The following is a 14,074-nucleotide window of genomic DNA, read 5'->3' as shown; positions in this document are numbered from 1 at the left end:
CAGATTATTTCACCTAATATGATGCATACATGATCTATACTGGTAACATAGAATGCAGAAGATGCCTGAGACAGCCAAGGAACTGAAATCTCCAGGAGAAGGCTTGCAGTTGTAGACCATGATCGTCTATTTGACAGGTTTTCTTTTATGTACACAGTGTTTGGCATTATTCCCTCCATTTCCTTTTAATGGTTAAGCTAATTTTCTCAATACGTGTATGGCTGCTTGTATGACTGAGGGGTCACCAAGCTAAATAAAACATGGAGACATATGTATCAACGCTGTGTTTATTAAAGTTTAAACTGCAGTGTTCAAAGAAACAAAGAGGGTGAAGAATTTCCAGCAATATTCAAAGGAAAAAGTAGTCTGTCCTCTTCAGTCTGCATGTAGCTCCTTCACCCGCTGCTCCAGATCCTGCACCAGTTTGGCCAGCATGGTGGCATCCCGATAGAAGAGAACATAGAACTGCCTCTCATGCTCCAAATAAGAAGTCTGAATAGCATGTTTTTTACGTTCCAGATCCCGCAGGCAGTCCAGGCAGCACTGGTTAAACTCTGAGACTCCAGATGAAAGCACTTCAAAGGCCAGCGTGAGGGTCTAGGTGTAGGAATAAAAAAAAAAGTCTTAGAATAGAAGACTTTATTGGTAAGAAGTCCCTGCCCTCAGGGAATATAAAAAACCTAAAAACCTTGCTGGATCTTTGTTAGGTCTTACAGATAGTTAAAAAGGATCATTGGTATCAGGTAAACTGACCTGAGAGGTACAAAATGCCCAGGGAACCCCTAGCAACCTCTGGAGGAACCCTGGTTGAGAAAACATTGAAGTGTACAAAATGGAGTTCCGAGATTTTAGACTTTAATTGCCGTATGCCTAATCCTGAACAACAGATTACTATATAGTAATTTCAGGGTCAGGAAACAACTCTGCATTAAAAGTTAGAGAAGTTGGAACTTGTTGCAAGTCTAACGTCACATGGTGCAGTTACACCCAAGTATGTAACGCAGGGTGCATTGTAACCTGTTGCAGTGCATGCATTGCTGCATGTGCCTAATAATTTCCTATGGTGCTTTTATATACAAACATCCCTCAGCACAACTGCTTGTTTGCCATGTGTATGTGTGTTGGGGGCTCATTAACATTGGCACTTTACCAAAATGCATGCTCCAAAAAAGTGGGCAATGCTCACCTAATGAAGCAAAAACCTTAGGGGAATGTATTTTCTTTTTCATAACACTTGCTGACGGCATTATTAAGGTATGTGACGCAGTTGTGAATGCAGCTGTGGCTTAGGAGAAAGGAGGTGGGTTTTGTTTCCCCGATACCTGATCTGACTATCTGGGAGATGTGGTAAATAAGTCAGAACGGTCCATACCCAAAAGTCTGCAAAAAAGGAGGCAAGCTACTGGATTCTAAGACTTTTCTATGTCCCAAATCTCTGGAATGGTCTTCTGCATCCTATTAGGCTTGCTCCTACTTTCTGCTCATTTAAAAGAGCCCTCAAAACCCAACTCTTCAACCTCACCTACCCGTCTTCTTCTGTCTCCTAAACCCTCACTACTTCCCACCACTTCATATCTCCCCTCCTATTGTGTGATACTTCCCCCACCTTCTAGATTGTAAGCTCTTCGGGGCAGGGTCCTCTCCTCCTCCTGTGTCACTGTCCTTATCTGTCCGTCATTGGCAACTCCTATTTAATGTACAGCACTACGTAATATGTTGGCGCTATATAACAACTGTTTATTATTAATAATATTAACTCATCAGCTATGGAGATGACAATATTTGCACTGACACATGTAAAGCATGCCAGGTCAGATTTAATAGGCCCCTATACTATTTGTTCTTCGCCCTGCTTATTGTTATTTGGGGAACTGCAAGCCAATGAATGGATCTCTTATTACATGCACTTTGTAAGGCAGGTGTGTGTATTTTGGTCGAGCTTGCCTAGGTATTGGGTTGTCATTGATAATGTATTCCTATTGATTGATATGCATGCTGTATTGATGTAGGGTGTATGAAGCACAAATATAAAAGCAGCCTAAACACTGCAGATTGAACTTCTAGAGCTCTCTACACCCACACTTTGTTTTCCTGCAACTAACTTTTTTGTTTCCTCAAACACTGACCTCTAATGGTTAGCAAAAATGATTTCATTTTGGCCAGATAAGTTCTTTCGCCTTACAAAAATTACAATAAAAAACAATAAGAAACAAAAAATACTAATGTTGCTTATACATACTATTGTTATGGGTTTATAGGTCCATGAAGAGTTATTTTAGTACATGTACATTTTATATTTTATTGTTTGCATTTAAAAAGGAAATGCAGCTGATAATGGACAATAGAAAAATTTGTCAAGTTTTTTTTCCCTTACTGTGATTTAAGCTTCTTTTCTGAATACCTTAATAACAGAATGATCAGGAGAAAAGTACAAATATCTATTCAGATGGGAGAATTCATAAAACGGTCCATTCTGCTTCCTTTTTGTACTTCCTTGTTGTGTGGTTCATAGGTTGAGCATCCACTTTATCTGAAAGATCTGACTGTAGGAGTTAGTTTACCCAAAGATATCTCTACAAGGTGTTCACAGCTCTGTTGTGGCTAAACTAAGCAGTTTCAACGTTCCTGATGGAACTTTTATTAATTTTATATTATGGAAAATGGACAGAACAAGCATGAATGTTGGGGAACACCAAAATCTTCCATAGGGACAGAATAAGAAGCATCAGCCAGATGGCCTTTCCAAAATGAGTGGCCAGGGTCTAGGGATGATTGACAAAATTGTGGCAAATTCACAGTCACAATTACCAAAAAGTCATCAAAACAAGTCCCTTATTTCAAGTTAAAGCACTGCAAGGCAAACTAATAAAATAATTACCTTTTTAAGCTAAGAGGGTGAAGAGCTGATTACTCATCTCAATTATTATCTCATTTAGGCACATGGTGATCACATGTATTAGGAGTGAGTGATCACCACTGAAATTGCAGAGTGCAGGACAAAATTTTATTTTTTTTTTATTTTTGTTTGGTTGTTTCATCCTCACTACCCTCCAGGAGCACAGCACCCACAAGGCTCCAACCCCATTCAAAATATGAGAGCGGTGTGCAGGAAAACTTGCAGTGTCAAGATAAACATCAATGTTGTCCCATTAGAGTTTAGATCTACAAGAAACTTTGTCTTACATGCCAATGGTACAGGCAAGGTTATGCTTTGACAGCAATGTACTTACTGGGTCCCGAAGTTGCAAGTTCCGCGTTCCACAACACAAGCACTGATGAAGCTCTTCACAATCCCGTTCCAAGCTGGAGGTCTGAGTGAGGGGACCATGATGGATGCTACTCAGTGCAGTCAGTTCCTGGAGAAGAGCACCAGCTTGGCGCTGGAGGGTTTCATACTTGGGAAACAACTCCTTCTGCCTTGATGGGTTCTCCAGCATCACTGAAAGCCTAAAATGAGGCACAATACATAAGTGAAAGAAGAAACTGTAAACAGAAAGATAAGGACACCACAGTGAGAAGATCAGGAACCAAAAGATACTGGAGAAAGACAGAGGTTTTGTAGAACGCAAACCATTTTTATAATTTCGTAGTAAGGACTAGATACCCCAGGGGCATTTTCCTTCACTTCTTGCCTTGACTAATCAGGAAGTGATGGGAAATCCTCCCAAAAAGCGGTCATTGGAACAAATTTCTTCCAATGGAACACACTCTTTTCCTGTCCGGGGGTCAACAGTAACATTTTAGATTTTCCCAATCAGGTTATGTCCAGGTGTACGTGATTGATAAAAGACCAACGAAAGTCTGTCTCGGTAGTAGATATACATGAAGCAGAACTCCAGCCTTCCCTTTAGTCTTCTACAGATGTGAGCTTCCCATAATGTGCATTAAAAATTACAGGAGGTCAGACGTTTCCTAGCTAGAGGACATCCACTCATCTAGCTCAGCCTTTCTCAGGCTTTTCACTCCGGAGGAACCCGTAAATATTTTTCCGGTCCCATGCAACCCATGGAAAAAACTTACTTTTGCGAGTCAGTGGTGAAAAAATAACTATAGAGGCTGGAATATCACTTTATAGACAACAAAACTTAAAGTTGTGCAGTTGGCTCTGCTAGGTGGTGTTGGCCCCTGAGCTATGCAGGCATCATCAAATGGGAGGTCATTTTACCAAAGTCTGAGGAACCCCTTACAACTTGTGGGAGGTTTCACTGAACACAGATTGGTAATGGTGATTTAGTGCTTTCCTTTCACACTCCTAGTGTTCCAGCACTCCCTTACATTTATTGGATTTTTAATTGAGGCTCAGCATTGTGGCTATTACCTAGGACGATCTGCCTGCAAATGCAGTTTACAAAACTTCTTGTTTATCCTGATGAAAAGCCTCTCCCCTCCCATTAGGGTATTTTAATATTTGCATAGCTCCAACAAGATCTGTTAGGGGTGAGGGTACTGAATCCGGGGGATGTAATGAGGAAGCTATGAACAGAACCCATGTGGCCACCTAAACCAGCTGCTACATGATTTGTTTTAATAGCATCCAATACAAAATATGGTGAAAGGAAAATAAAAAGGTCTCTTTTGATGTCATTAGTATAAAGGGGAAACAAGGCAAAATATGAGCAGCATAAACAGCTTTAAAAAAGATCAGAATTCAGCTAATTCATTTCAAATCCAAGAAAGATGGATTCTAACTGAACGCCATGCATTGCAGTACATAATTTTTTTTTCTGCACTTCCTTTACTAAAGAAGCCTGAACTTTCCTCACCCAGGCAGGAGGAACCAGTACTCAGATCAAGCTTTATGAAAGAACAATCCACCTTCCATAAAAACTACGGCAAGACAAAGCAGCAATACGGAAACACTTCCGAGCTTTCTAGAGTAAAACCTGACCACAAAGGAACAAAGAGGAACCAAAGTACACTGAAATAGCCATTAACAGAACAATTGGAAGCCAACTTCACACATCTTAATGTGCAGTCTGTGGGCCATTCTCAGGGGGTACCGGCCGGGCAGCGTGGAGCCAGAGGAAAATGCTTCTCAGCATAATAGGAAATTCAAACAAAAAAAAAAGCAATCAAAACAATGTGAGGTGAACAAGAATGTAAATGACTGAAACACAAACAATAAAAGTATAAACACAGCTCCAAACGCTTTAATAAATTAAGTGCCAAACGGACACAAAAAAACTGAAAGGATAAAAAAGGCTCCATAGCTGAAAGTCAGCCAGGTAAAAAAAGCAAAAAAACAAAAAAAACAGACAACAGACAACTAAAACAATATTGAGCCCCCCCCTTACCTCATTCTCAGCCCCACCAGTATACATCAAACTATATCTGAAAACCAAATATTGCTTACTTTAATCTGTGGTCCTGCAACAGTTGAAATCCCAGTATTCTGATCTTCAACATGGCAATGTACCCCATCTTACTGGCATGGCAAGGGGTCTTTCACAGTGCAGGTATGAGAACATTGACAAGAAGAGGGGCAACAGGACTGATCACAAAACCAGCAAGGAGGACCGGTTGCCCAAAATTATTATTATTATTATTATACAGGATTTATATAGCACCAACATATTACGCAGCGCTGTACATTAAAAAATGACAATAGTAACACAGAAGAGTAACAAAGAAACTCATCTTGCTTCGCCATTCACGGTCTAGATAGAAGCTGGGGGAGAGCCAAGACCTGTCAGACTTAGAACAAACATGAAGATCAGAAGGTCTATGCCTTGGTCTACGGCTGGATCAAAATCATTGGTTTGACATAAAAGCTAAAGAAGCAATAAAGAGGAAAGGTCAGTAAGGGTTTTCTCCATTGTTCCATATCATAATTTACCTTTAGAGTAGAGTAGATCTAGTATCTATTTTTACAATTACTCAACAGATCTTCAAAAATAGTATGAAAAACAATGTGAGGTCAACCTATGGACTTACCAGTTTACATGGAGTTCAGTGGGCAACAATTGGCAGCACACATTAAAGAACAATGTAAACTCCTAACGTATGAACGTTCTTTTAGCGTTTGTAACCTCACCTGACAGCTGTGTGGTCTTTGCTGTCAACTCGTAGTGGTGGCAACCACTGAGGGGTACCCCGAAGTTCTCTTGGTCCCAGAGTTCTCCTTCGATGTTCACCACATAGGCTGCCCATTTCATTCTTTAGACCTCGAAGCTCACACTCTGTCTTGCGATGCTCCCTCATCTCAACCTGTAGACCCAACTCTACCAGCTGTAGACGAGACATCTGAGTAAATAAAGCTTCAGCCACTGGAGCTTGGTCTTGGTCTATTCTTGAAAGCCTCTGTTTTTCGGTCTGAACCCAGCCTTGGTGGGCAGGTAGGCATAGATCCACTGAAGCCTCACGGACCAGGGAAGGAAGTTTCTCTATCTGTAAACTTTCCACCTCGGCCTCTAGAGTTTGAATTTCTCTGTCCAGCAAAGGCAAACGCAAAGGATCCCATACCTAGTGAATGGTTAGATGAACTACTATTATTATAAAGTAGAAAAAATGTGAGCAACATGTGTGTAGAAGTTGCCATAACATTCTGTGATGACCTTACAAGAAGCCAGCTGTGTGTGGGAAATCAATATTAAAGAGGTTTTTGTTGGCCCATTAAAAAAGGTTACATTTTTGGTTTCCCACAGGCAGGTTAAAGGAGAACAACTTTTGAATATTTTTTTTATATAAGGGAGGCATTGAGAGATTTAATTTTTTTACATTATATTCTGGCATATGTTACCATATGTTTCTGGCATATGTTACCACGCTAGTCTAAGTTTTATCTGGACCCATAATTCTACATTATAAGTAATCTATTATGGCATGCTACTCGTTTTGCTTTACTGCTTAAGCCATTGACTTGATACAAGTATCAAGTTTCTGATCTATACATTTAGTGGGTCATTTACTCAATCTTAGTAAATTAGAGGAACAGAATCAAAACTTACAATTTGAGGACATTTCACTCTATTTTAAACCCAAACTGAGAATCACAACTAGCTTTTTAATATGAAGGTTGGCTTTGCCTGCCCATCCTTTTTACTTGTGACAGGTTTAAGGTGTATCTATAGACCACTTTTCTCTGGATTAGTACCTCAGTCAAGTTTTTATTGTTTACACTGCCTGTCCTGGTGACTATAGTTCCTGAGAAAGTGAATGGAAAGCAACATTTTTTGAGATTTTGTGATTGAAGCTGGAGATTAGGGAAATCTTCCAATTTAGACAAGCTTTGTCCATGTTAGTAATGCACTCTTTAGAGCAAGCACATCTTGTAATAGAGAAAGGATTCTGGACATGACAACCATGGATGGAGCGGTGTGGAACTAAGGGAAAAAGAAGTCACCAGCCATTCAATGTACATGTTGAAAGGCTGATGTTTTGGGGCCTTGAAAAATTGTGCCATGTTGCCTTGAGGAACGAACCCTATGCAAGCCCGAAATGTTGGCTTTTCAACATGTGACCATGTTTAGCTTTGGATAAACTTGGGATAATGCTTTAGGGTACTTTCAGGCTTTCTACAAATACAAACAGTTTGAAGTTAGGACATACCATATGACAAAAATTACTAAATTTACAATTAGAACTTTTCCTTAATATACTTATCTCTTACCTGTTCTGCATTCCTATCCAGCCAGTTTAATGCCTCTTTATTGCCATTCAGGGTAGCCTGTGCAATGCTTAGTTGTATTTTCTGAGAGGACCACGCTGTTTGAACTCTCTTGCTTTCTTTATCCATCTCTATCTGAACTTTCCTTTCTTTCTCTAGATCTTCCTCTTTCACAGGTAGCACATCCTTGGCATTTTGCATCACCTTCTCCCAACACGTATCTTCAAGTTTTATGTAGCTATCCAAATCAATAGTTGAAAGGAAGATACTGGGGGAAGACTTGGTAGTGTGATATTCTCCAAGCTCCTTTGCCTTCTCTCGAAGCTTCACCAAGGCTGCATTACACCTTGAGTTTAGGTTTGAAAGTTCTTCTTTGGCGTTACTCAGATTTTTCTCCTCTTGTCTCTCCACCTTCTCCAAGGACAAGCGATTGTGAAGCAACGTTAACTGCAAAGACTCCAACTTGTTGCGGCTTTGTAGTCGATGGACTTTTAGGGTTCTCAAGCTCTGTAACTCTGCTTCAAGTTCCTCTAGGCTTTTTTTATCTTCCATCTCCCATTCAACTTCATCTTCATTTGCCCCTTTGCAGAGGTCATGAAGCTCATCTGCTTCTAAAAGAGGTTGGCCAGAGTTTAGAAGGGCATCGTAGGCATCCAGCTGCTCACTGGTTAAAACGTTTTTTTGATCTATAGCAGTACAGAGCCAGCTTAGGAAGACCTCTACTTCTTCACTGCCTTCACAGAGCCAATCAAAATCCTCCCCTTTAAGATCCTGTGCTCCTGGGTAACCAATAAGACGGAGCATCTCAACAAAGTCTGAGCCTTGGACACGAGGTGGGTCCAGGAGAAAACAGGTAGATCGATTACGAGAGAGCCTCATAGTGGTGGGCACACTCTAGGAAAAGGAATAAAATTGTAACATTTTATAAAATAAATACTGGGTGCGGACATTCATGACTTTCTTAAAAAATATTTGATGCTTGACTATTATGTGGCCATGTTGGCTGCACCACTTTCAGTCATTGGGTGAAGGACACAAAGTACTAAATTCGGTGGATCAGCATTACTGGCAAGTATTGTTAACATAGTTCAGCAATGGCTTCCTCCAGGTCCCCCTTGTCAAAACTTTCCTTGAAATAAGGTGAAAGTGAGACAAATGATGTAGAGTAAAGGCTTATCATGATATTCCCCAGCAGTTATCAATAATTCTAACAGGAGGCCACATTCCAAATAAGAATAAAGAGCAGATCATGTTATTACCATTATTAGGGTAGAACAACATTGAACAACCAATTCTGCTTGTTGTATATATTACAAATTAATGGTCCAGGGTTTTTATAAATAACTAGATTAACCCAAATTTACACCATAGATTTGTCAATAAGTAGAGTACTCACTAAATGTTTAGACATGGTATGCCATCAGAGATGGATGCCTAAGGGCTCCTGGAAGGCAAAGTGAAGACAGATAGATAATTATTTTATGAACATCATTTTTGATCGGTAAATTTGCCATGGCACACAGACATCTTAGTTATAACACTCCATTGACAAGGTCTGTATATTCAATGCTGGATACAAGTACAAGAGTTGCATATTTTATACTTACCTTTCCATTGTTTCCTATCACAGTACCTATCCTATTATAAGGTGCCATCATCATTCCTCTGGCTAGATCAGCGTTTCTCAGCCAGGGTTCCTCCTCACAGTTTATGATTCTTTGGTTTCACAAAAAAACTAATTATCTTCTTGGCTATCTGTAGGGGTGATGGCCTTCCCACTGACCAGCAATGTAAGAGCTAATAGATAATGAAGATAGATAGATAATGTGAGCTTTGGATATGTAACTGAAGATCTGAATGTTATTTGAAGGGGTTCCCATGTTGAAAAAGATCCTGGAGAAATTTTAAGTAGTCTGGTGACAGGATTCTCCAATTTGCTGCAGTGTCATTGGAATACTCAGCATTTCCACTTTCTTGTCAGCAGGTTGCAGTTAGATATTTTATTTTACACACAGTCTGAGAATAAAAGACGTGAAAGGAAATCTCCATGATAGCAGTAAAAGCTGAGTAAGGTTCTAATCCGCTATCTAAAAACCCCCCTTAAACATAAAGCAAATTCCTATTTGTAATGGAGTTATGGGAAATATTCACAGACAACAGATGCAAAACGCTCCCTTCTAATCCACCTTCAGGTGCCAGTGAATCCTTTTAAATCATAATTTTTATTTATTTATTTATTTTAACAGCAGGAGATGAAATGATCCTGGAGTTCAGTCTTCATTCTCAAAAAAAAAAATCTCTGCATCATTTTTTCCAGCAATACAAAACCTATGCAGGACATGCACGTCTTATATATGCTGTATTGCCAATGAGATGGCAACAACTGTACATGTGGGATGTTATAAATTGTAATGGAAGGATTATTTCTGCAATTGGTCCTGGAATATTACAATCCTTTCATCTATCATGAGCCTATTCCAGGCCTATTCTTTACAAGTAAACTGAAAAAAAACTGAATTGCAGATTTTTGCATATTACATAAATTTGAATTCTTTGCATATACATAAAAATATTCTGCATAATACAAAAAAAACACTAAGTTTTGCAGTATACCTACACAAAAAGCAAATGCACACAAATACTGTACATATGGCCCTACACAATATTAATCATACAACCGATCTTTAATATACATGGACTTTGCAGATCTCAGACTGCATTATATATATATATATATATATATATATATATATATATACACACACATACACACACACATATATACACACACACACACACACCTGCCTGCATTTGAAACACATCTATAACAAACCAGCTTCCCCCTTTTTTCTCAGCTTACATTGCAGAGGTTTACCTTGTCCACCACTCATCATAATTCCTGCAAAAAGAAGAAAGTGGGCAAAACCTGGTACTGCCATGGTGCCAGGACTCCAGATTGTTGGGGCTTTTTCCCTAAAGTCTGTTGCAAAAACAACTACACAAAGGCAACACATGGCAGCTTACAGAGCATGCATTTGTGTACTGGGTTGCCATTCACTGGGCAATAAATACTAATTCATCTGGCCAATGCACTGCAGTACACTGCACAGGTAGACCTTCAGATGGTTTCAGATATTATTACAGATGGAAACTCATGGGTTGCCAAAATGAAAATATTGGTGCACTGTGTTGCCATTAAATCTTAATGGCACCCAAATGCATCCATTACATAATTGTCCTTGAATCTGCAGCCCTAATGCAATGGAAATGCTTTTTCAAAAATGCATTGACTAATTTCAAGGCAGGCGGGTCATGCCAAGCACCTAGCATTGGGAAGGGATCAGGGCTCCATAGAGCAGTTGCTCAGTTTGCCTACACCAAACTCTGGCACTACTACTGACTTCAAACCATAATATATCCCCATAGACAGTTCAAGGTTCTATTTCATACCAAATAAAAAAAATCACTTTGACACAATATCTGATTGTAGGAAGAGACCCCTCTACATCCAACAGACCAGTAACAAGAAGTGCAGAAAGCTACCTGATAGAAGAAAGGCAAACGTATGCTCAAGCTGATCCTACACCTGGGGTAATTATATGAACTGAATCCACCTGCCCCCTATCCTGGAGGAAGGAAGTTATGGGAAGGGTATTATATTCACACAAGTGTCAACAGGTGGTGTGTACAGTGAGATGAGCCAATAAAGTGATAATTTACTGCCCTATACTGGAGCGGAATGGCGCAGGTTTTAAAACAAAAATCATTGCAAAAATCATCCAGTACGCAATGTTCTTCTTCATAGCAATGTGAACAAGGTTTATAAGATCATGTCACATAATATTATAATATTTTCATCAGTGACAAAAATAGTGAGAATGAAGGGATCAGTAACCATCTCCTATGGTGTCCTTCCTTCGCTGCCAAGAGAAATTCTGCAACATTGTGACCAGTGAAGAAAAAACATCAATAAATATCCCAGGTGTGAATTGTGCTATAGCAGAGGTTAGTATATGATTATGTTGCCAGTGAGTTGTTACTATTGGCAATATATTAATTAATAAATAAATCATTGTTGAAATACATGCAGGAAACCATTTTTTTATCTAACAAAACCTGAATGATCTTTAAATTTCCTGGGTCCCAGCCAACACCTATCACCAAGTCAAAGCAAAAATAGAACAATGAAGTTTATTAAACAAATCTCTGTCTTAAGATGACTTTGTTCAGTGTGAACTGTTATAAGGTGAAAGGGTCTCCAGGTCAAATACCTGATCTGGGTTTTATGCTTATGATTTTTATTTGGTAAAAATAACATGAGATAATAAAAAGCCTTTGATGACCAAAAAGTATAAAAATATAACCTGCCTTGCAGCAAACTGGGCACAGACTGTCCTTGATTCAGAAGGCTTTACTGCTTTCATATCCATGTCCTCATGTTCCTCTCCCCTTAGTTGGGTGGATATAGACACCTCTTTATAAAAATGTATTTCATAATACATTTTACTAATCGTAATTTTACTAATACATTAACTAATCATAAACTTGCAATAACCTTCATCCAGCCCAAAATAGAAACCTAAATATTCAATTTTTATTTTAAGTTACAAAAATAAAGAAACACATGGTTGTGATAAAAACCACTTACTGGTTTATCTAATCATTTTTTATTATAATTTTTATGGTCCCCAACCATGGGGTGTGGCAGGGGTGTCATTTGCCTACGTAACTGGTTCTAAAAAGTGTCGCTCTTCCCTATCTCCAAAAGATGTTTGAGGTTTGTAGATCAGTTCATAAGATCCCATGATTCAGAGGGCCCAGAGAACTAAAATCTAGCACAAAAATTTCAATTTATTTTGTGATATTTGTTAACCACTTTTAGGACTTTTTCAGACCTGAGCACTCAAAAATGATTGGAATAAACAGTTCACATTGGATGGAATTATCCTTCATTTGCACGGCAGCAAGAGGCGGCAGCATTTCTATGAAGTTTTGTGGACTCTCGGTGTGCAGGGGTGGTTTGGCACCTCTGCTGCTTCTATAAACTTGAGTATGAAGTGTTTAAAAATGCCTTAAATAGCTTGTACGGATGTTTTTAAGCATTTTAAAAACATTTCTGGATCAGAACAAAAAAAAATGTACAATTCCCGTTAAATAGTGAAATCAGGCCCTTTTAAAAGGTTTGGGACCTTCCTGGGTGGGAAATGGGGCCGCAAACATTTATACCCCCTCTCTTATTCATAAAAAGGACCCCAGAAATCAGGTTTTCTCAAAAAGGAATGGCGCAAAGGGTATGTAACCCCACCTTTTAGAAAAATTAGACCCCCCCACTCAAAAGGGTGGCAACAGCCATCCTTTAGGGACAGGGAGACTTCCCCACAACCTGGTTGGTGTGGTAAGGGTCAACAGGATTTACTTTTATTTGAAAGCTGGAAACCCCCTTTATTGGGGAGCCCCCAGATTTCTACCCACACCCTACGGGATGTGTACAGGGGTTCCTTCAGCCAATCACCAAAATGTCTGGAGGACAGAGATCCTTTGGTCACAAGCAGGGCAGCCGGGGCACCAGTCATATCTCCCTGGAGGTTTTTTAGGGCTTCTTGGGACATTCTATTTGGGCACTGGAAAGGTAAGCATTGCTTAAGAAAAGACCAAAATGATTTTTTTTACACTCGATGTTGTGTAATATTTCTAGGGACCAATTAACCCATGGAATGTAGGAGGGGTGCTATGTACCCCTGTACTCATTCCTCAGGATGTAGGTGGACATCTGCAGGACTTCCAGATTCCAAATTCCCCACCCACAGACCCCACAACAACATCCAGGTTGTGGGGAAGAGGACTTTTCCCCCAAGAATAGCCTTTTCCACCCTTGGGTGTAGGCGGGTCTGGGTTTTACAAAAGGGGGGCTACATTTTCTTTGCCCTCTTCCTTTTTAGGACCTTATGATGGATAGGAAAGGGGGCACACTTGCTCTCTCCCAATTTGCTTTCTAGTATAGTCCTGAGAAATATTGGAGGGGGCTTAAGTCTTTTTTTCAAAAGACTCAAGTGAATGCCTGTACTAATGTTGGAAAATGTCTGCAAAGAACAAACGTTTTTGCTTGCAAACAACCCTAGCCGTGCATAGTAGGCATCCAGGAGGGATATGGCCTCATTTTTTTCACCAGAGGTCTGAACAATCCCTTAGGGATGTCTGGAGTAAGGCTCACTTATAACTTAGAACACAACATGCATGTGTAAGAAGGAAAGTATCCGGAGGGGAAGTTTTTGGGAAAAAAGTTTTCCAATATAGCCCCTGATTCATCAAGCAGAATCGGATTATCGGTCGCGCATTCGTATTCGCGATCCGAAATCATATGCAATCGCACTATTCAGCAACTGAAAAAGCTCGCGGCCGGAGCCGCGCATCTCCGGCAGCTTTACACTGGCGAGCTTGCATTAAAAGTCACTGTTCCCCTAAAAAATC

The 14,074-nt window shown here is 39.7% G+C and overlaps 1 protein-coding gene across 2 annotated transcripts; it reads right to left on the bottom strand.

Annotated features, from left to right (window-relative positions):
• Positions 1-273: 273 nt before the first annotated feature.
• On the bottom strand, positions 274-11,195 carry LOC140343746 (HAUS augmin-like complex subunit 3). 2 transcript variants are annotated; one of them, XM_072430615.1, is made up of 6 exons: positions 11,150-11,195; positions 9,003-9,050; positions 7,610-8,500; positions 6,035-6,462; positions 3,231-3,447; positions 274-597 (listed from the first exon to the last, which is right to left on the bottom strand). In XM_072430615.1, exons 2-6 carry the CDS (start codon positions 9,015-9,017, stop codon positions 376-378), a joined length of 1,773 nt encoding a protein of 590 aa, XP_072286716.1. In that variant the 5' UTR covers positions 9,018-9,050; positions 11,150-11,195; the 3' UTR covers positions 274-375. The 2 variants fall into 2 exon arrangements, with proteins under 2 accessions (XP_072286716.1, XP_072286718.1); XM_072430617.1 differs by lacking the exon at positions 11,150-11,195 and adding an exon at positions 11,057-11,119.
• Between the last annotated feature and the right edge of the window lie 2,879 nt (positions 11,196-14,074).

This window comes from Pyxicephalus adspersus, chromosome Z, assembly GCF_032062135.1.
Source record: "Pyxicephalus adspersus chromosome Z, UCB_Pads_2.0, whole genome shotgun sequence".
Classification (NCBI taxonomy): Eukaryota; Metazoa; Chordata; class Amphibia; order Anura; family Pyxicephalidae; genus Pyxicephalus; species Pyxicephalus adspersus.
The sequence above is the reverse complement of the archived record's forward strand: the minus strand, read 5'-3'. Positions and strand labels throughout refer to the sequence as shown.